The 21192-nt window shown below is 46.5% G+C and overlaps 1 protein-coding gene and 1 pseudogene across 2 annotated transcripts in view; one reads left to right on the plus strand and one right to left on the minus strand.

Annotated features, from left to right (window-relative positions):
- Positions 1-1515, plus strand: part of barr (non-SMC condensin I complex subunit H) — a 166717-nt gene extending 165202 nt beyond the window's left edge. For both annotated transcript variants that reach the window (XM_084582278.1, XM_084582279.1), the window contains exon 17: positions 874-1515. In XM_084582278.1, coding sequence (XP_084438404.1) covers positions 874-933 — 60 coding nt within the window. In that variant the 3' untranslated portion in view covers positions 934-1515. The remainder of the gene's footprint in view (positions 1-873) is intronic.
- A 9696-nt stretch (positions 1516-11211) lies between these two features.
- On the minus strand, positions 11212-20023 carry LOC146175914 (uncharacterized; annotated as a pseudogene).
- Positions 20024-21192: the final 1169 nt, after the last annotated feature.

The raw sequence follows: 21192 nt of genomic DNA on the forward strand, positions 1-21192 counted from the left end.
CAGGCTTGTGCAATTGAGCTATCATGGGCACTCTGTCAAGTTCGCTCCCTGCCACCGCAGGAGCTAACTTCAAAAGTAGTAGTCAAAAGATAAACACTCCGTGACGTTATCGCTGCGCAGCATCTTGGTGGGCTGCCAATAAATAAGCTGTGGATGCGACGGCCGAAACGGAGGGACATGCCACCGACTAACGCTTTTTTTTTTTTTTTTTTTAAATTCTCGGCGGAAAAAGTGGAGGGTGAGTTCATTACGCAAGTGGGTTGATTACGCAACAAATATGGTGTCATTTCCTCGATTGCAAGCGGCGTCTCAAGCCGATTTCTGTATATAGAATTATTTCGCGATCTCTTTAGAGTTCGATATTTCCGAGTTCGACTGTATTCTGTTGCTCTGGACACTTTAATCGGGCTTACACAGCGACTGTGTGGGTAACGAATGCACATGTGTAGAACACACCGTATCACGGCGCGTCTTGGAGGCATACACACGCTGTGGGCACACAGCGCCATGCAGTGGCAGCATTGCAGAGCGCTGCTTGTCTGTTTCAGAAAAAATTGCGCCGTCAATGCTTTTGCTGGCCTACACAAGAATCCTTGCCAGTAATCACTGGTATCGTGTCCTCTGATTTGTATCTGGGTGCATGTTGCGTGCCGCCTGTCACTTCTGGCATGTGAACGGTGCCTTCGATGGTGTTCCGACTTTTGTGACAATTTAAACCAAACCCTTTTTTTTGTAGTGCTACAGAAGTGTGATCACGGAGCATGATCACGTCACTGTTACTATGTGGGGTAATACTGTTTTTTGTGCCGTTCATGTGGGCTGGTAATTGGTTTGTTAGTGTCTGTTCATTTAATGGTGCCTTTTCTTTTCTAGGAGTTTTTCGTGAGATCTGTTGAAAACTTCGTGGATTTGGAAATCAACTTGCCAAAGTGAAAATGGTTTTCGTGACTGCCTTTCACCTGAGGACCTTGAGAGCCAAGCACGTGTTTGGTGCTGGAGAGAAAACATTGTTTATAAAAACATTTGTACAGTAAACCTTATTACCTTTTCCTTGTACAGTGCATTTTTTCAGCTTCATTGGAATGTCTCATGTGAGATATCAACTTAATGTACCAGGGAAGTGTTTTACACATTTTCTTTTGTTTGTAATTTCACTCCATGGACCTCAAACTTGTTAGGTATAGTAATGAAAAGCATTTTACTTTGTGGTGTGATTTTATTTTTCTGTCTTGGGTTTACAGCTTCATATAAAATACATGCTGGGTTTAGAAGGCAGAAAAGCATTTTGGCTAACCCATATCCCTTTCATTTTAAATTTCACTCTTCATTTCATACACCAGTCGTTGGCTTTGTACAAGAAATGGTGGCATTGTTGCCAGTCCCCACCCCCCCTTTTTTTTATTTTACCTGTCAATGTCACGTACCAGATATCTATCAGTATCGGAAATAAAGTGACATTTTGTACTTTGCGTTTTGTTCTTAATAAAAGGCATGGCTATTCATGTATGACTCGAGTTGCAATTTCATACGTGTTGCTGACTAGAAAGCATGGTGCTTACTCTACATATACAGTTTCGATCGAAACTGGGAAGTGATCATTCGAATTCGATCGAATGATCACTTCCCAGACTACATACACTCCCCTTCTTTGTCTATTTTCTTTTTTCTGGTGCCACCTCCAGGCCCGCATCTTTCTTACTCCAAAACGTCATGTCCTCAACCATTCTAGGAGGTACTGGCCTACCTGCCGCTATTATGTGCAGCTCCCGCGCCGATTATGTTCATATTCTGTACTCCTGCCCGGCACACCTGCCCCTGCCTCTTGGCACCTTACCAGTCCGCAGCAGTGGAAGGCTACTTTGTCCAGCACTGAGACAGATGTCTAACTTCGGGGGGTGACATTGGGAAAGGAAGTTGCTACTAAGCCCAGGCTGGGCGCCACAACCAACAGCCCGAAGGCCACCCGCAACGATGCTATATAATTTTCTTTACTTTTGGCCTTCATACCAAAAAAAGTTCGCCACCACCACCGGACGACGCCGACGGTCGAGCTCTGCCACGGCACACGGCGCCGACAGCTGCTGTCATTCTGACGGCTTTGCCCTTCACAACGTGCTGGGGGCAGTCCTTTAGCGCTTCACGAAAAGATCTCATCAAAGTACAACCCGCGCAGCCAGCGATCGCCAATACAGCCATCCAGAATCTGAATTTAATGGAGCAGTGGTGCGTAGACGCTCATTCATGTTGTGCTGGGCATGATGACGATTGGAGTTCCCCACTTCCAAATGTACTGTTCACTGGCATAGTTTCAGTTTCCTTAACTTCAGGCTACCCAGAGGCTACGATCAGGCGTGCGCATCGTACTATCGCACCATTTCGGACGCTGTTTGTCGAGTCACTAGTCTTTTATTTTGGAATGGCGTCACGTATTCTAACGCTTACGCATATTCCCCTCGCTTGCATCCACGTGCTTATTTCAGTATCCTTGAATTGCGTGTTGGTCACACGATGGAGCTGTTTGTAAGCAGGTACTACTTTTCTGCGTTGCATTGCGAAGAAGATAGTGGATACCTTTACGATCTTAATGAAGATTTGACTGCATGCTCTCAAGTTTCCCCAAAATGATGATATTGCGGCTGAAAAATGACTACATTTCTGCTCCGTAGCTGCTCCAGAATGTATATATATCCTGCTCCAAGAGCTGCTGAATTGAAGATTTAGTTGATAGACATTTAATAGAGTCAAAGGGCCGAAAGTCCGAAATTTAGGGGTCGACCAGGACTCCTTGGAATCTGGTAGCGTCTAGAGCAAGACCGATCAGTGCTCGTTGGTCATCCAAGGTAGAGCTGCGAAGGTAGGCGCCTTCCAAGTGTTGTTGGTGCCAATGTGCATACCCGTGTGAAAATCCACCATATGAGATGGTCTGCAAAACTACCGCAGTATTTACACATCGGGGTTTAGCATTCGGGAAAGACTATATCTCCTTTGATTCGGAGGTGTGCGTTTGAAGTTGACGCCAAAGGACATATTTCTTCTCATTAAGTTTGTGTGTGGACCTAAATAGAGTTGGCTAGAAGACGACAGTGTTGGTGAGCGGTCACGTGAAATGATTATGGAGTTCGTCCTGACCATGGTGGGCATGTCAAAGGTGGAATGACGAGCTGCTCGGAAAGTGAGTCCGTCGAGCCGGTTCATACGCCCTCGCATTATCGTTTATATCCAATGGGTCGGAACTTGTAGCAAGAGGGTGAGGTGAGTAAAAGGATTTGATGTGAGAATGCGAAATGCCCTACTGAAATACGACAGTGGATGATATTCAGAACAGTACGCTGTGAGTCGCTGATAACTACCTTACCTTTAAAAGTGGAGAGTGCAAGAGCAGTAACTTCCTCCTCCGCTGCAGTGGTGGTGGTGAAAACATTTATTATATGTACAGAGAGGTATATACACTAGGTGGGATGCCTAGACAGGCACTCCATTGGCGTTTGCCGCAGCCCGGGCGTGCTGCGTTAAGACCTTTTGGGCCTCTAGGGTGCAGCAGCCGGACAGGGTCGCCTCCCAGTTCTCTCGGGTGGGGTTGAGGATAGGCGGCAAAGATAGGTTTTTCTAGCAGGCCCACATCATGTGATAGGTGTCAGACACCTCCCCACAGCGCGAGCACAGCCCGTCGAATTGTGGATCAAAATGTTTTAGAGTAGCCGGGCACAACATTGTATTGGTGAGCAGGCGCAGGAGCACCCGCTCGTTAGCCTTCCCCAGCCCTTTGCGCGGGGTGGGAAGAGTTTGGTTTCCAGGTCGTTTGCAGTGTTGCCAATTTAGCTACTTTGTAGCTAGATTTAGCTACTTTTGGACTCAACTAGCTACCAAGAAAGTTAGTCTAGCTACGAGTAGCTATTTTAGCTCCTTTCTTCAAAATTTAGCTACAAACCTAGCTATTTTGGTGAAATCTAGCTTAAATCTGGCTACATTTCGGGAAATTACTATTCTGGCGTGAAAAATCTTTCTACAGACGCTATACATGATAGAACTGATGTCAGGCGCATAGCGCCATCTGGTAGTTTTTAAACAAGACGCAAACCAGACAAACTTGAGAGTACTTGCGAGAAAGAAGGAAACACTTGAAAAGAGAGAGGAGGATGCAATACAAGGTGTTGGCACGAAGGAATGCCTCACCGCCTCTGAGCTTCCTCCCTGTCTGCCTCAGCGGGAAAAAGCAAAAATAACAGAGGCGAGGCGATGCGGCTGATTCGGAGGCTCAGCATCTGACTGGTGTCGCCTATCGCGCAGCGCGGGCTCCGATGAGCATCGAAGCCGTGCTCGCGGTAAACTATTGTGCATGTGTGTACGCATTCCTATTACTTAAACTCTTAACGTTCCCTGCGCAGCGACCATAAGGCGCCTGGAATCGACTGTCTGATTCGACTCTCTTTGCGGATCATGCGCGGTCAGCGCCGAGCGGATGCAAGAGGCCAAGAGGCCCACCGGTCCGAGTTACGCCGAGTCACGGACTGAAGATATCGCCGGACAGCCATTAAACCTTTTATAACTCTCCGTTTATAGACCTCTGTGTACGCGCAAAAAGTAGAGAAAAGTCCATTCTTTGCATGTTTAAAGAGCAGTGATGCATTCGCAGGTCGTCTTTTCTTAGCGCGTTTTGCGAAAGCTACGTCTGCCTAAATTACCGGAATCGAAACCTGAGCACATTTACCATTCGTAATTCGTTAACACTTGTCATGCGTAGTCGCCATGCAGGAAACCATGTCTTGATAGCTGTGTTTAATTTTTACAATAGTAGAGCTGCCAATAAATGCCTTATATATCTAAAATATAAAATAAAAATTCTTGGGAAAACATCTAGCTACTTTTAGCTCCTTGCTAGATTTTTTAGCTACTTTTAGCTACTTTCACGCTGCCATCTAGCTACTTTTGCTCACCGACATTTGGCAACACTGGTCGTTTGGGCTCCAGGTCACCAAGGTTAAAGTGAGCTAGAATGGGGTAGTGGGCTCACTGGGGCTCCTTCCCTGACGCAGTCTGTGTCACATGCACTAGGTGGCGCCACCGCAGACTTCAATGTAGCGCTCTGCTGGTTGAGGGGTTGCGTTCGTGCGACCGCAGCCTTCTCGCTTTAGAAAAACGCACCGTCTTCGTCCACACTTTTTAGATTTGCATGTGGCAGCTATGCAGAGGTTGGATATATTAGCGAGTTGTGCGACTACTGGTGCTATAAGATGAACTAAGAGGTTTCTAACTGCAAACGCGTGTCCGATTTCTCTCCGGAGTCCTTGGCGAAAAGTGAATTAAGGCGCTTGTATGAAAATGACTGCGGCGCTCGATTGCCCAATTTTATGAGGTTTGTGATTCACGGCCGCGATGATAGAGTACAGAGACACGTAGGTTTACGTGTGTAACGTGTAAAGCTGTATCCGTATTCCTAATAGGCCGCAGCTGTCAGCACCTTTTTGTCGCGCCTGCCTTCTGGATCGTGAATTTTAATTTACTGTCGACGCTGTTTATGGAAGAAAGGTGCATAAAAATTGCCACAAGTCATTATTGAACACATCTTAAAAGCTTGCAGTTGAGCATCCCCCGTCCATTATCAGCAGTTTAATCTGAAAATTTTCAGATAACTGCACAATTGCGAATTAGCTATATTCGTGTAGACAGCTGTTCTGATCGATAGGGAAGGACCTGACAGGAGCTCTAGGAGTGTGAAAACAAGCATTTAGTAGGCATCTCGGGCTGATGAACGGCGGCTCCACTGCTAGCTTCCTTGACAAAAAGTACACCCGTGTTAATTTCATAGCTGATGAGAGAGGCGAGGCGTATATGTTGTAAGCATCCGATTTCTCGCGGGAGCGTGTCTTTTACTACTCAGAGTGCATCAATTAATTTGCTGCCTGAATGCAGTTTATGGCACGAAAAAAAAAAAAAAAAAAAGACTCCGTGAACATATATTTTCGAGAACCACTGCATGTATACGGCGCAAATTTAAGAAGACAACACAAGAAAGAAAAGGACAGCACATGCTAACATGGCGTTCTTTTATTTCTTGTGTTGTCGTCTTTGCGCAGTTTACAGTGGTTTTCAAGTCATTAATGATCGCCCCACAGGCCGTCATTTTTCGAGCTTGCTCAAGATAGCAAAAGCTGAACTTACAATAGCTGAGTTCCCATTGTCGCGGAAGTTTGCGCCGAGTAAGCGGTTAGCAGGCTTGTACAAGCTTCGCAATTCAATTTCATTAGACTCTATTTAGCAACATATATCCAGTAGTGTGAAATATTAGCCTATAATCACGCACTTCGGCTATATAATATGCTGGCTGTGGTCAACAGATATACCAGCGTATTCTTGACGCTTAGTAATGCGTTGAATAAAGTTGTTTCCTAACTACTGGTCCTCCTTTTTGTTCACATTCGTGTCTGGCTTTGTGCATCCTTGATGCAGCATGTCGACAATCCGGCTAGCTGGCCCTGCTTGCCCTTCCCCTGGCTTATTGTTTCCACAAGGCCATAGAATGAAATACAACTGAAAAACTAGGCTGGTGTACGTGTAATTGATGTGATCAGGTCATCGTGTATTTATATCCTTTAGGGAGTATTTATATTCGCCCCCATTATTTTCCAAGAGCCACATATCTTTCGATTCGTAGCGCCTTTCCCTTAAGCATGTCCGGCAGCCTAGCACAATGGTTTTGTCATGGGGTGGCTTCTTCGTATAAGAAGTCACATCGCCCACCGCAAAACAAAACCTCCGCAATGGCAAGAATACAGCAGCGAAGGGGAAGGCAGGCAAAGGCAAACGGCGCGCAGCGCGCGGTGCCGCGCGCTGCTACATTGAAGGCGGCGGTGGCGGCCCCCTGCGGAGGCGCGCAGAACTAGAATCTGCTGACATAGGCGGCGTCATCGCAATGTATGGCGCCGGCTGAGGAGTGAGCCCACTACCCAATTCTAGCTCACTTTACCAAGGTCTCCAAAAGAATGGGGCAGCCGACGCCGCCGCCCGCGCTCTCTCTCTCCGGGCATTTCTCACGGGACACGACGCGGACCAGGATTTTGATTTCAGCCCAGTTTACAAATTTAAAGAAATATGTGAATATTACAGATCCGCTGCAGTGATATGTGGAGTGCGTGCGGTGCAGGAAGCATGTAGTGTCATGTTCTCATCTGCTGCCGCCGCAACAGTCCGTGCATAGGTTGGTCTGCCGTGTCCGTGTAAAATACGACAAGTGGGCCAGCATATATCGCTGCTAGAGTAACGTGGAACGACGTGCGATATTGATGCTGAGTGGGATTCATGTTGCGGGGAGAGGAAGAGTATTGATGTTGGCCTTGGATGGCACTTGGGAGATTGATCACCGAGAATGGCGAACGGATCCGCGGAGAAATATGAAGTTTGTCGATAATAGAGCGGCCTGCAGCAATAAATGAGTCTTTGGCGCTGGATTAGGACAGCCGCCTCCATCCAGATGGATTGGCTGTTGGTCATAATACTCCTGTCACACGCGCAGTTTCAATGCCCGTTGAGTCGATGGAGATCGATCTCAATAGGAGGTACTCACTGAAATCGTACTACCAGATGGCGCGAGCATCGTCCCGCCTCTTCCGCCATGTCGGAGGTCGCCGGTGGCATCGGCGCGCGTCGGCTCGCGCAGTTTCAGGTTCGCTGTTAGGTGACCGCCGTATATTGGAAGGGATCCGCAAAGTTTTATCAAGCTGGTATATACGCCCACATCCACTTTTCTTTGTTGAACTCTTTATGCGCATGGAGTCTGCAGCGATATTTTGATGCTCCGGGACATACCACTAGCTGTTCAGTGTTGCAACTAGGCATCACCCGTGCAACAGCTATACAGCAGAAGTGGCCGGTTACCCATTTCGCGAAAAACGACTTGCAGCTCGTTAAAACCATTGTTAGCTGCCACTGGGGCGAACATTTCTTGAAAAGACAGCGAGCGCATTAAATTCCCCAATTCCAAAGTTCGCATGGCCGCGAAAGGTACACTTCTAGTGGCGGTAGTCGGCAAACTGCCGAAGCTTCCACAGGCGCTATTCCAGCAGTAAAGCGAATCAATGCAGTTACTTAATTTGGGAGACAGAAGGTCGAGAAAAAGAGTACTGTCACGTACTCGCAGGATAAACGGCACACCCAGAGAGCATGTTTTACAAATTTAGTATCGCCTGCGTAGCTCTGCTTGAAATGCACATAACCCATGGAACCTAAGTTCGCAACAACGCGGTTGCAACATGTCACTTGCAAGTCGGAGGAGGTGACAGCGTTAGCTAAGCGAACAGACACGTCGCAATGTGCTCACCTCTAAAAACGGCACGCCGGTCATCGACACCCTCACGCACGTGTGGCTCTTGGCCTCGCTTTCTTGCCAAAAATTAAAACACATTCATGGCTTAGTACGTTTTAATTTCTTCACCTGTCGCAAAACTTAAGACCGCACTTCACATGGCAGGCACCGATGTCAGGGAATTCAACGCGAAGCAGTGGTCTTGTAGTACACGGCACACCTTGACGAAGTTACCGCCGTCGTACGAGCCGGTGTTTTCACAAAGTCAAACATTTTGTCGAGACAGTCGTTTTTCTTGTTCCACGAAGACCACGGGTGTATGCACTCGCTTGCATGGTTTTTGGCTGGCTCACGCAGAAATTCTGTAAAGACGCGAAAAGTGTACTCCACGGATCACAACGAGTTGAATACTGCGGCTCGGTGCGGTGCCCACGCACACGACCACGCGAATTCTGCGCTGACCGCTAGCGCCCCTAGCGGATGACGTCACGTGCAACCTAGAAGTCAGCTTCTCTGCAGAGCAAAAACCCCTCACCATAGCAGCCAAACCTGTTTTGGGGGCAGAAGTTGGGTGCAGCGCAGAATACTTCTATGTCCAGCCTGATGTCATGCACAAACCTGTTGAGCAGAATTCCTTCACTATATTGAGAGCCTGGAGGAGGTAGGGGTGGGGGAGGCGTTATGAATGACAGTCACAAAGGGAGGGGTTCTTAATCCCATAATTGCGACAAGAAGAAGAGGGGTGCAGGAAATGGACTTGGCCATTATTGCCACAATAGACCTCTCCTGCACTGCACCTAATTTCTGCCCCCAAAACAGGTTTGGCCGCCATGGTGAAGGGGTTTTTGCTCTGCAGAGAAGCTGACTTCTAGGTTTCTCGCTGCCACATGGCGGTTTTCAATGACGATTGAACTTCGTCGACATTGACTCAGTGAGGTTCGCGAATGGCCATTGGAATGTCAAGGAACATTGCATGCGAGCAGCCCCGCACTCACTCTAACGTAAAAAACAAGACATAAAATTAGAAGAAACAAAACATCTTCTAGATTTATTCATTTACACTATATTAAACAGTTCACCAACTAGTTTTTTCGCAAGTCAAAAAGATCGCTCTGTAGAACATGAGACGTTTAGATGTAAACAAACTGACGCTGTTCTAGGCTGTCTAGCTGCTGTTCTGTGGCAGTGCGGCATATGCTGCAGCGTTTCGCTCATGTTTGCCCTTTACAACGCTTTGCGACAACCGAGACCAAGAAGAGCCCTACATGTGCTTCTCACGACAGCGACCACGAATGCAGCGGAGGTTGCCGAGCTGTGGCAGCATCGCTGGCGAAAAATGAATGCGGCGATTGCACATCGTTCGTCGTCGTTCCGCAGTTACTATGTGTGAGGTATTTGAATACCCTTCCCTGCTACTGGCTCTGTAGCTGAGCCACCCCCTCGTGCGGACAGAAGAGAGGAAGTAGAGAAGAAAGAAAAAGAAGAGGGAAAGACGCGCGCCGCAACAACAGCCGTCGTCCACCACCTAAGCGGTGACGGGTGCAATGACGGCCCACAACAGATCAAAATTCATTGGCTGGCCAGCCCCCGCCGGCTTGCGGCATCGACCCACCGTCCCAGCCCAGTAGGGCCAGGAACAGCCACCCTTCATCTCCTCCAGTATTTTTAATCGCAGCCGAACACCTCACTTCTATAGTGTTTCGCGCTGTGCTTTGCAAATTACTGTCCATGCGCAGTGCATCCAGATCACATTTTAAGCTATGTACACTAGTAACACAGAGCGCTGAGAACTGTCATAAGAAAACAAGGGTCTGCGAGAGTAATTTTAAGGTTTTTCTTGCGTTCGCGCAAATACCCAAACACAGGGAGTGCCTTTTTCATACACTTGTTAGCTAGATATGTTTATTAATGCGAAAGCATTACTTCGCTATGTTCACAGATTTCTGTCCGCAGGCCGTGTCCGCAGACCGTGTCCGCGGAAGGTGTCCGCAGCAGTTGTGAGTAATTGAGAAGTGGTAGAGGTTAATGAGTGATGTCAATCGATAGAGGGTGACGTAATGTTGTGCCGAAAAAATTAGACCAATAAATTGATTAGGTGATTAATTAGAATAACTGGTTCACATGAGAGTAAAGGCGCGGTATCTGCCACACTTGTTCTGTGGACACCTGAACCGCGCCGTAAGGGAAGGGAGGAAGGTGGGAGTGAAAGCGGAAAGAGAGAAAGGGGTGCCGTAGTGGATATGACGTCAAGGATGTGACGTCACGCAACCGGAATTGGAGCCGAACAAAGGGCATAGGAAGGGATTGGCGCGCAATTTGAAAGTACCAAAAACTTTAATGGGTAAACAAGAAGTGAATTAAGCAACCAGTCGAAGCAAGCAACAGCAGCATCCGTGCTTTCGCATTACTCCAATGCAGAGTCTGCAGTGCTCTTTAATTTTTCCTGTCTGAAGAGGATGCACCGGGCGCTCAGCATACTGCTGCGTCGCAAAATTCATGTCATATGAAGCAACTTACGAATCAAGCGTGATAACGAATGCTGCTTGCAGTGGATAATAAGCAACAAGTCGGAAGAGTACGTGCTTGCATCAGTGTGAGCGCTTAGCAAGTGTATGTCTATGGGCTGAATGACATTCAGTGAGTGGTCGTTATTGCGTACATGTGCAGTAAAAGCATCATGCAACGTACTTGGCGCGCATAGTCGTGATTCTCTGGCGTCGGGCTGAACCACGTTATAGCCAAACGAAAGCCTTATACAGACACAGGATAACCCAGCCTGAGAAGCTGGCGCCATAACCGTGCGACGAAAGAGAGCCTTTCCAGCCGAGACCGTCGCTCGCAGTACGTAGACGACGGCATGGATGGAAATTAAGACTTCATTTCATCAGACAGCTGCTCTGGACTGTTCAGTGCTAGTTGGCCATCAAACTATGGTTGACGGCGACCTGGATGGCCCACTGCACGGCCCTGGTCTGGACGACCGGGTTTGAGCTGGGCAACACGGCCTCCCACTGCTCGAAAGAAGGATTCCGCATTTGATAATGTCAAAGCCTCCTAGAACACTTCAGGCCTGCGCGCTCCCTCCGTGACGTCACGCACCTTGACCGAGTAGTGCGGAAAAGCATCCGCCGGCATTGCACGCGCAGTGCATGAAAGTGGGTTCTTGATAGGCGGCACGCATGGGCTCTAACATCGGGTAATTAAAATTTAACGCCTTCGAGACGCAATAAGCAACGCTAATGCACGGCAGCTGAGTATTGTTCGTTTTCTCAAAAAAAAAAAAAGTGACGGCAAAAAAAAAAAAAAAAAATGAAGCATATTCCGTTCTAGATACTTTATTTCAGTAGCGTCAGTACTGTCTCGGTTGCGGTTTATTTGAGGGTTTTTTAGTTTTCTCGCTTGAGCTGCAGCCTTCTTAGCCATTAGCAGGTCTGTCTTCTTATGGACGTAGTTTTTCATTAAGGTGTTCGTGGCAGCCCACAAGATGTTGGAAATCACCTTGAGTCCTGCTTTTTTCCAACCCTAAATTATATGCCTTTTTAAGGACTTCATGCAAGTCAGTTGCCTCGATGCTGAAAACAGGCAGTATATGTGCCACATCTTTGTGCCCGGAAAGCAATGACTGCGTCATGAATACGTGCGCACTTTTGGCAGCTTTAGAAGAGTTGGATGCTGTTCCCGTGAGGGAATCTCCCTTATACTCAAAATATTGTTGTATATGGATTTCATCCATCACAAGTGTTACCGTCCTCTCGTGGGGTTTCAAAAGATTAGCTTTTTTTTTTGTTATATAATGCAAAGAACCCCTGATCGCTTTGCTCTCCCGCAGGGCTAACGTTGTACTTGTTACACAGTCTCGTGATTGTACAAGGATGAGGCAAGATTAATTTTCCAGAGCTACGAACAAATCTGTACGCGTGCGGGGAAATTGTATAGAATATGCTTGGCAAGATGACAAGTTCCGAAGAATATCTAAATGAGCTCCCTTCTCTGATGAGCAGATGAAGTTGTTTTTTCAAAAATCCAAGTGTTTCCATCTTTTCCTGTGGCAGAAGGTCATCACTTGAAAGATCGTCCAAAAGAGAAAAAAGCAATTGAAAATAGGCTTTCAGTTTTTCGTCTTTCTCGCAGCGGTCGGGTGCTTTGAACTGCTGCACACTCTTCAGAACAGATTCCAAGCTGCGCATGTCTTCAAGTGTGTCGGGAACTGCCACGTCACCACCGCGCAGCTTAACTTTTCTCCAAAAGGCTGACACCTTCAACAAATTATTCACTACTATAGAGCGTTCAATTTCTGGGTGCATTTAATTCTCATCGAAGTGAAAGAATATTGCGGCAGCGTCAGTTTTTTTCAACACCCAGAAGTTTGGGACGTGAAAACCTTCAAGGAGTGACAGAAGTTTCTCATAAGATGACAATCTGTTCCTGCGCTCCTCTTCTTCATGTATAGCAAGGGACATCTCGATGGCCTCTTGCAGACGCGTTGCTTCGCGGCGTCTCCGCTTTGCGTCGGGCTCCTCACGAATAGGTGCAGAGTTGGACAGGTACGATGGACAGTTAGGCAATACTATAGGCACCGCGTCAGGAGTAAGTCGGGTGAGGTTCATCGCAACTTCTACTGTCCTGCCATTAGAGTCTGTGTGCGAAGTTGTAGGCTGGAGGTACTCGGGCTTAAAATGGAGCTCGCACACCTGCATGTACAGATCGAAGAGAGAAATGTTCTCTTTCAATATATCAAATTCTTGTATCTACTGTTGTTACTGCCACAGAATGGCTCATTACTGCTATCGCTACTGCTGATATGTACTACAGCATGTCAGTGAACTGGCATCAGCTCTAAACGTCATGTTTCGCAATGGTAGCATTCCGTATGCTTAATGTGTACTATAATTTGACACTAACAGTGATTGACATATAAGAAATCTATATTACTTTGGGGGTCACGTAGTGTGTCGATGTCCATATCATCACGGCGGATGGCCTGTTTCCACTTTATCCTCCGGTCGTCTTTGGGGAATGAGAACACGCGGACCTTCGGACCGCCGTCATAATTCCCAAGACAGTTCGGCACACAGTAGCGGCCGCTACTGTCACTTTCACTTCACAGCGCAGATATGCCGCACACAACGCACGTTTGCAGAATAACATCAAACCATACTACGAGGTAGAGGACAAACCAGAGGGCTATGGAACGAAATATGGTAGGGGTAACATTAAGAGATAGGAAGCATGCAGAGTGGGTCAGAGAAATAACTCAAGTTACCGGCATTCTAGTGGAAATTAAGAAGAAGAAATGGGCATGGGCAGAACATGTAGCGCGAAGAGAGGATAACCGATGGTTGCTTAGGGTAACAAACTGGATTCCAAGGGAAGGAAAGCGTAGCAGGGGGCGGCAGAAAGTTAGGTGGGCGGATGAGGTTAAGAAGTTCGCAGGGGTCAAGTGGATGCAGCTAGCATAGAATCGGGTCAAGTGGAGAAATATGGGAGAGGCCTTCGCCCTGCAGTGGGTGTAGTCAGGCTGATGATGATGATGATGATCACGCTACGAGAAGAAACACGTGCTTCGCTTCAGGATCAAGCAGCCGCGTCAGGACATTCCACACAGCACGTTTGCACTGACAAGCCTAGGCGGTAATGCACGAACTGGTTTGTCCGGTCACCCTTAGCTCCCGACCGGTCAAGGTGTGGTGTCGTCAAAGGGTGCGAGGAGGAAAGTGCGGGGGCCTTGAAAATTCTAGGAGGCTTTGATAATATCCGGCGGCGGCGGCGCTATTCTGCATTCCCAAAGGATATGGTCATATATGTTGCCAGCTCCTGGCACCATCTACACGCCGGCTTAATTTCTTCCGGGTATATTTTGTTCAATATATATAGAGATTGAGGAAAGAGCGGCAATCTTCGCCAGACGCATTCTTGTGCCTGGACCAATTGCTTGTTCGGGGGCGGATAAATCCTCCGCTCGAGTTTATAGTGATTTGTGATACCGTGAAATGATACCAGCCCATCTCTCGTGGACCTCCCCGGAACCGCTGGCTCACCTGCTCGGCTGACGAAACCTCGAGCATTTATGCGAGCTGCCTCATTCCAAGGGTTCCCAGAGTGCGCCGGCACCCATACTATTTCCACCTCCCTAATCTCTCGTCCCTTGGCTTGATTAAGAAGTTGTCCCGCTGTACCAGATATTCTGGTACAGCCACCTCCCTATAAGCTCTCGTCCCTTGGCCCGATTAAGAAGTTGGGCCGTTGTACCAGACATTCTGGTACAGCCACCTCCCTAAGCTCTTGTCCCTTGGCCTGATTAAGAAGTTGTCCCACTGTACCAGATATTCTGGTACAGCCACCTCCCTAAGCTCTCGTCCCTTGGCCTGATTAAGAAGTTGTCCCACTGTACCAGATATTCTGGTACAGCCACCTCCCTAAGCTCTCGTCCCTTGGCCCGATTAAGAAGTTGTGCCGTTGTACCAGATATCCTGCCCCTCGCCAAATTTTGAATGGCTGTTTTTGAGTCGCTGAATATCAGGCCAGCGTTAGTGTGAGATATAGCTAATGCTATAGCTGTCTCCTCTGCAGTTTCTGACGAGCGGATTCTGACTGATCTAGAGGGCACTAATCGTTCTCGTCCGTCCATCATCACAACTGCAAATGCGTCCTTGTCCTTATAATCTGCAACGTCTACATAGACGGCCCCTTTGTCGTTCCCAAACTTTAGCTTGCAATGCTCTGGCTCTTGCCTTCCTGCGACCTTCATGAGTTGAGTTGAGTTTATTTTTTGATTTACACAGAATTGTTTGAGTGAAGAAGGCTAAAGGTGACACGCGTGGTCACCTGACTGGGCCCTAGAAACCCTGCATTCATATGGACAGAATTTGGAACACAGCTAGAGCACAGCAAGGGATTTCATATTGCAATGTATACATAGAGAAAAAAAAAAACACATTTGTTACAAAACAAACAATACCTACGGATAGGTTTACTTGACAAAAAAAAAAAAAAACACCTTTTGTTTCAGATCAAATGATAAAAACGGATACGTAAACTTGACAGAGCGAAAAGAAAGGCATTCCAGAAGAATTTGATCTTCCAAATAACGTATAATATGCGAACTTTGCATTGCTTACACACACCAGCTGGTTTAAACTTATTCGCGCGGCATTCACTCAAGAAAATGACTAAAGAAGAAAATCTTTGCCTGTTTTCGGAAAGCAGGCAGAGAGGAATAGGTTTCCATGAGATCAATCAGGTCAGGATAGAGGTTAAGGAGGTTAGGAATTTGCCAACTGAATAATTGTCTACCATAATTCGTCCGGCAGTTGTTCTTGATAAACATGGTTTTCCTAAACTAGTAATGTGGCTCATGGTTTGTATATTTGAAGATGAATATTGCTGGATTGCTTTTAAAATCTAAAAAAGCAACCTCTGAAAATCGCAGCTTAAATAATGATTCAATGTCCAGAATTCAATTTGGCCTAAAATGTAGTGATGACGGGTCACGTCGTGATAGATTTTCAATTAAGCGGACACCTTTTTTTCTGTAATAAATAGAGGCTTTCCACATTTGTCCTCGAAGTGCTACCCCATACAAGCAGGTAGTAATGTAGCCGCGAGTGAACAGTGAACGAAGATGTTGAGGCCGACATCCACCACTTGCTGTGGGACTGCCCAGCACTCAAACCAACGCGAATCTGACACCTGAGCATAGCTGGCCTTTCAGCAACGAATCCTGCCTCATATGTCACTTGGACGCAGGGACCTCATCATCGCTCACTTCTGGACTTCATAAAATCAGCCAACCTTTTTCCATTCATTTAATCATTTATTCATCCTTCATCTCATACCCTACTGATGCCCTGAGGCAATAAATATCGATTAAAAAAAAAGGTCTGAAATAGAGCTGATGCCGCAGATAACGAGGCAACAGTAAACGGAACCGATTGAGCATACCAATGCACTGTGCAACGCTGCGCTTAATGAAGCGAACATGAGAAGACCAACTCAGGTTTTCCTGAAACTGAACGCCTAAAAATTTGATTTCTGAAACCCGTTCTAGTGGTCGCGACTGAAATATCACTTCATTACTAATATAAAGAGCCCTGTTAACTGGAGTAAACACAATGTACTTTGTTTTGTCAACATTTAAGGCTAGCTCATTTGCAACAAGCCAATCAGATAAATTCTCAAGCCATAAATTTACACGTGAAATTAAGGAGTCTAAGTTTTCTGCTGAAAAAAAAAAAAAAAAAAAAAGAACGCTTGTATCGTCGGCCTAAAGGATGATAGGAGCAAGGAGTTTCTGGCAGAGATACAATGTACTACCGGATGCATATTCCTGGGCAAGGGCTTTATGTACAACCCTTTGTGCATTTCCCGCCTCACCTGAACTTTCATGCCCACGGCTGGAGCCTCCCCCCCAATACCGATCTTCTCCAATATGTACCTTCCCGTTTTTGTTTTCGAAAGCCTTCCGAGTTGCATCACCAGGTGTGCCTCGGTGTTGTGCACCCCTAATCCCAGCAGCCTTTCGGTGGACGCATCGTTAAGTAACCCTAGGGTCGCCTTATACGCTGTCTAATTATAGCATCCACCTTGTTTTTCTCCGTCACGTCCAATTTCATATAAAGTAGACGACGCCAACGACGGCTCCAGTGCGAGAGTCCGACGAGATATGCCAACGAGCAACGTAATATGCCGCCGACGAAACGGACGGTTTCGCGCCTTTCGAGAGATAGAAAGGGAAGCTAGCAATGCGAATCATCCTCATACGACTCAGCAGCCCAGGAGCACCGTATAAAATGACAGCTCCCCCCATTATTCACCCTCCTCGCCCGCTTCTTGGCCACCATGGTATGGTTTCATGCTCTTATTTTTATTACTTTTTTGCGCACGCTACCCGTGAGCGCGCCAGCCACCCACTTCCTCGCGGGTCGGTTGGCTCCGTCTGTGCGTGTGCTGTGGGAAGGCATGAGCTGTCTTTTTTCTCTTAGCTGTGGCTTCTTACCAAGATAAAGCCTTCTGAAATAGATTTGCTTGTTTAAGTGTCTTCTTTGCTCTCTTATGGCAAGTTTATTCCTTAAATTGCATTAACTGGTAGAAAAAAAAAATGCTCGATTTCTATTCTCGAAAGCTTCTTTAAATTGTTTAGGCATGATGCTTCCTTATTTCTTGTGTAGCTGTTACGCCAACGTTACTAGATCCTTTGTGTACGCTGCTTTCACTGCTTCATACCTAGTACGACTCCATCTGTGATGCTTTAAGTGCACTGTAAATGAGTAATTGTATGCAATAAAGAACGAATAGAAGCCACATTAAATTAATAGTTATGAAAGAATAAAGCTATATGGTTCCTGAAGCACGTATTAAAACATTTTATGCCGTTAGAAAAACACCCAACTGTATGCGGATGCAACGCACGCAGAAATGGATTTTTAAACAAACTACATTCTTCCCAGTGTGCACCTCACACGCTTGATTTGGCATTCGGATACTGATTTCAAGGCCGCAGGTTAGGTGAAGGCCGCAGCAGCCATATATTCAGCAAAGTAGAAATGCAAGAAGGCTCATGTGATGTGCGTTGTTAGCGCACTTTAAATTAGCAGTCATCAAATTTTTGTTTACTGTTTCTGTAATGACGCACAAGGCATTATACAAAATACCAGCATTCACGCGGATCGTGCGAAAAATAATTGATTACTATATTTGACCGAACCGAACGAACGTTTTAAGTAATTGGAACCGAAGCAAAGAATTCGGCTCCAATTAAAGACTTCGTCTATGCTGCTAAGGCTACTGCAACGGATATGCGGGAACGTACAGTGATTAGCGTCATTACTTGATTTCAACACGCCCCAAACCTAACGAGCGGCCGTTATTACGTGATTTTGGTTTGTACTGAACCGTGACAGGCGTAATGAAAGTTCGATGAGTCAATTTTCATGGCAAAAGTGAGGCTAACAATCAAATAAATACGTTGGTTTGTTAGAAGTATGCCATATATGGAGTTTTTTCGTTTGACTCCTTATAAACGCCTTCGAATGGCTTTGCTTGCCGATTATGCTTTAGCTGCCGTATTAAGTCCATCATGCCGTATTTGGCCGTGACTAGGGCGGGGGGAGGGGTTGTTGAGTCCCGCAGAGAAGGGGGTTGCAGCCACTTATTCCTTTTATGGTTCCTTTTGGGCCAATCAGTCACGAAGTGGCAGAAAGGAGTCAAATTGCTGTGATTCCCCACGTCCGACTCTCCTTATTTTTTTATTTTTTTTTATTTTTTTTTTTTGCTGGAGGGGGGGGGGGGGGGGGAGTGCAGGATGACAGGATGAAGCCATGTTTCGGTTACTGCGATAATACAGCCTCGCACGTGTCGACAGCAGTACCAAATGATTCGCGTTTATTAAGAATGCTTCTAGTATTTGCCAGCAGAGCGAATATGTGTGAAGGTGATAAAGGTAGCTCACTTCCCCTCATATCAAGCTAAGGCTCCCTTCGCTCACAAGACTTGTTTTTAGCCTGCAGGAGAGAGCGATTCCACGCTCTTTTGACAAAAGATTGCGCTTGCAGTTCTTCAATGCTATCATAACCTGGATGATTAAAGGCGTAGCACTGTTATTAACGACCAACTTGTTTGTCGCAGGCGGTATTTTGGTGACATGCGGTGAAATCCTCATGAATTCCGTTTATTTCTTGCGTACTAAATTGGTGGCTGGGGAAAAAATCCTCTGATACGGAAAGGTTCGCCTTGAACGGAGGTCCAATACCTCCATCTTATCTTTGAAGGTAGAAATTTTGATAAGGCGACACTTCGACGATGAAAAAGCGTCAAGACGATGGGCACATTCATTATCTCCACCTAATAGGTCTGACAACGCAGCGTGTTTTCTCTTCAGTTTCATATGATTCGCGTGCATCATGAATGCCACACATGATCATATTATTTCTTCGCGAATGGTCTTCCATACTATCCAAACGAGACTGCAGTGCTGCATGGTGCGATGTCAGAAGGTTAGCTGCGTCCTGATCTTAAACCAGCTCAGGTTCTATAGTATTAAGAATCTTAATTTTTGATTCGAGAACTTCTAGGCGATTAAATACATCTAATATTTTGCTTTCCAGAGATGCTTCATTGTCTTTCACGATTTTAACTTCGGCGCACAGCAGGCTTTGGCTTTTAGTTAATTCCACGGTCCAGTCGTTGTTAAGTATAGCTAACATGGACCCTTCGAGATTGGTATGTCTCGTCATCGTCTTTAAACTGTCGGAGCGCTGAGCTTGGGCGTGCCTGGCTTGCTTTAAATATCGCCGGAACAAAGAAGCAGTGCACGCGTCACGGCAACACGTTCACTGAAAGTGATGAACAGCACCTGTTTACAAGGGATCAGTAATAGGAACCGATTGTCTGATTTCTTGACGTGAAGGGAATGACTTCTACTAACCTGCGGAACATACAGCAGTGTTGCGTTAGCCATGGTGCCGTGATGGCTGCTCCCATTTCCACTGAAAGTGCGGTCGGGATACGGCTGGCTTAAGTAGGCAGCCTACAAAGCTACAGTCCCAGATACGATGAACACGTGTGGTGGAACGTACATTCCAACAATACGTAAGCAGCGAAAGATTCTTCTTTTTCCGTAGACGAAGCAAAAACAGGGCTTGTCGTGCAGCACGGTGAGGACAGCATGAAGGGCGTTAGCAGGGCCATCTGAACCTCCGGAACATACAGCAGAGTTGCGTTAGCCATGGTGCCGCGATGGCTGCTCCCATGTCCGCTCATTTATCTATTATTTCGCTTTTTGACAGCAGACAAATGCAATGCCTGATACAGGAACAGAAGGTAAATGCAATTGGTGCCTGACAAGGTCTCTGTCCTTATGCAGGTCGGACAGATGCTGCAGCATGTATTTAAGTATGAATCTTTTCCTTGACAAGACCAGGTATATAGCGTGACGCTCTTCTACAAATACAAAAAACTTATCACACATACAATAGCAGACAACATACCAGGCATTGCATGATATTAGCTTAATTACAAGAAAGCGGCGGAACATGCTCGCCAATGTCCCGAAAGTATTAAAAAAAAAACCCGCTAAAACCGTATTTCTTGATAAAATAATCAAATAAAAAGGACAAAAAACTTTGCGCTACAGATGTGTTTGCTGTGCAATTGAAAATCGCAATGCATATTTTTTTAACTCTACAAACTTCTCAAAAGGAACAACGCAGTTGGTTTGTGTAAATATTCTCCTAAGACCAATTTTTGCACTCCTCTGAGAAATTCGAAGGGAATTACTACCTGACCCGGAATACCTTTGCGCCAAAGTCATTGAGGATAATTACTATAGCCGGTTCGATAAATATCCACGAATATTTTGCAACTATGTCCGAAGCGGTCGAGCGCAAAATCTGGTACATTTGGCATGGAGTTATTCGTTAACAAGAAAGAGCCGGGTGAAAAGCTTTCACTCGGCTCCCCCTCAAGTACAGATGACGGTAGCGAAAACGCGTCGCCCAAGCAAATGCCACCAAGCGGGCCTGAACAGCACGCACACTGAAATCTCCCCTGTTCAAAAAATTAAGAAACATCTTAACATCGCTTCAGCCAGACGCAGACGGACGCAAAACAAAAAGAAAACGTCAGACAGCTCGGGGAGCGGCGTCGAAGTGCTTCGTCATGGCTTCGGCGTGTACACGTGTCCGACAAGCGCACAGTCGAGCGGATGCGGAAGTGTTAGCAGCCCCAAGAAATGAACCAATCACAGCGAAAAAGAACTTTCTAGAACGTTTTATCAGTGACCGCGCATGCATGCGCCTCCCGGGCTTCTTTTTGGAGGACTCGCTCGCGAGCAGTCATATCGTCTTCGTCGCTGGCGTTGCGTGACGTGCCAGATCGACTTTAGTGTTATTGACCAC

The sequence above is a fragment of the Amblyomma maculatum genome, chromosome 10 (assembly GCF_055883805.1).
Source record: "Amblyomma maculatum isolate TAMU_Amacu chromosome 10, ASM5588380v1, whole genome shotgun sequence".
In the NCBI taxonomy this organism is placed as follows: Eukaryota; Metazoa; Arthropoda; class Arachnida; order Ixodida; family Ixodidae; genus Amblyomma; species Amblyomma maculatum.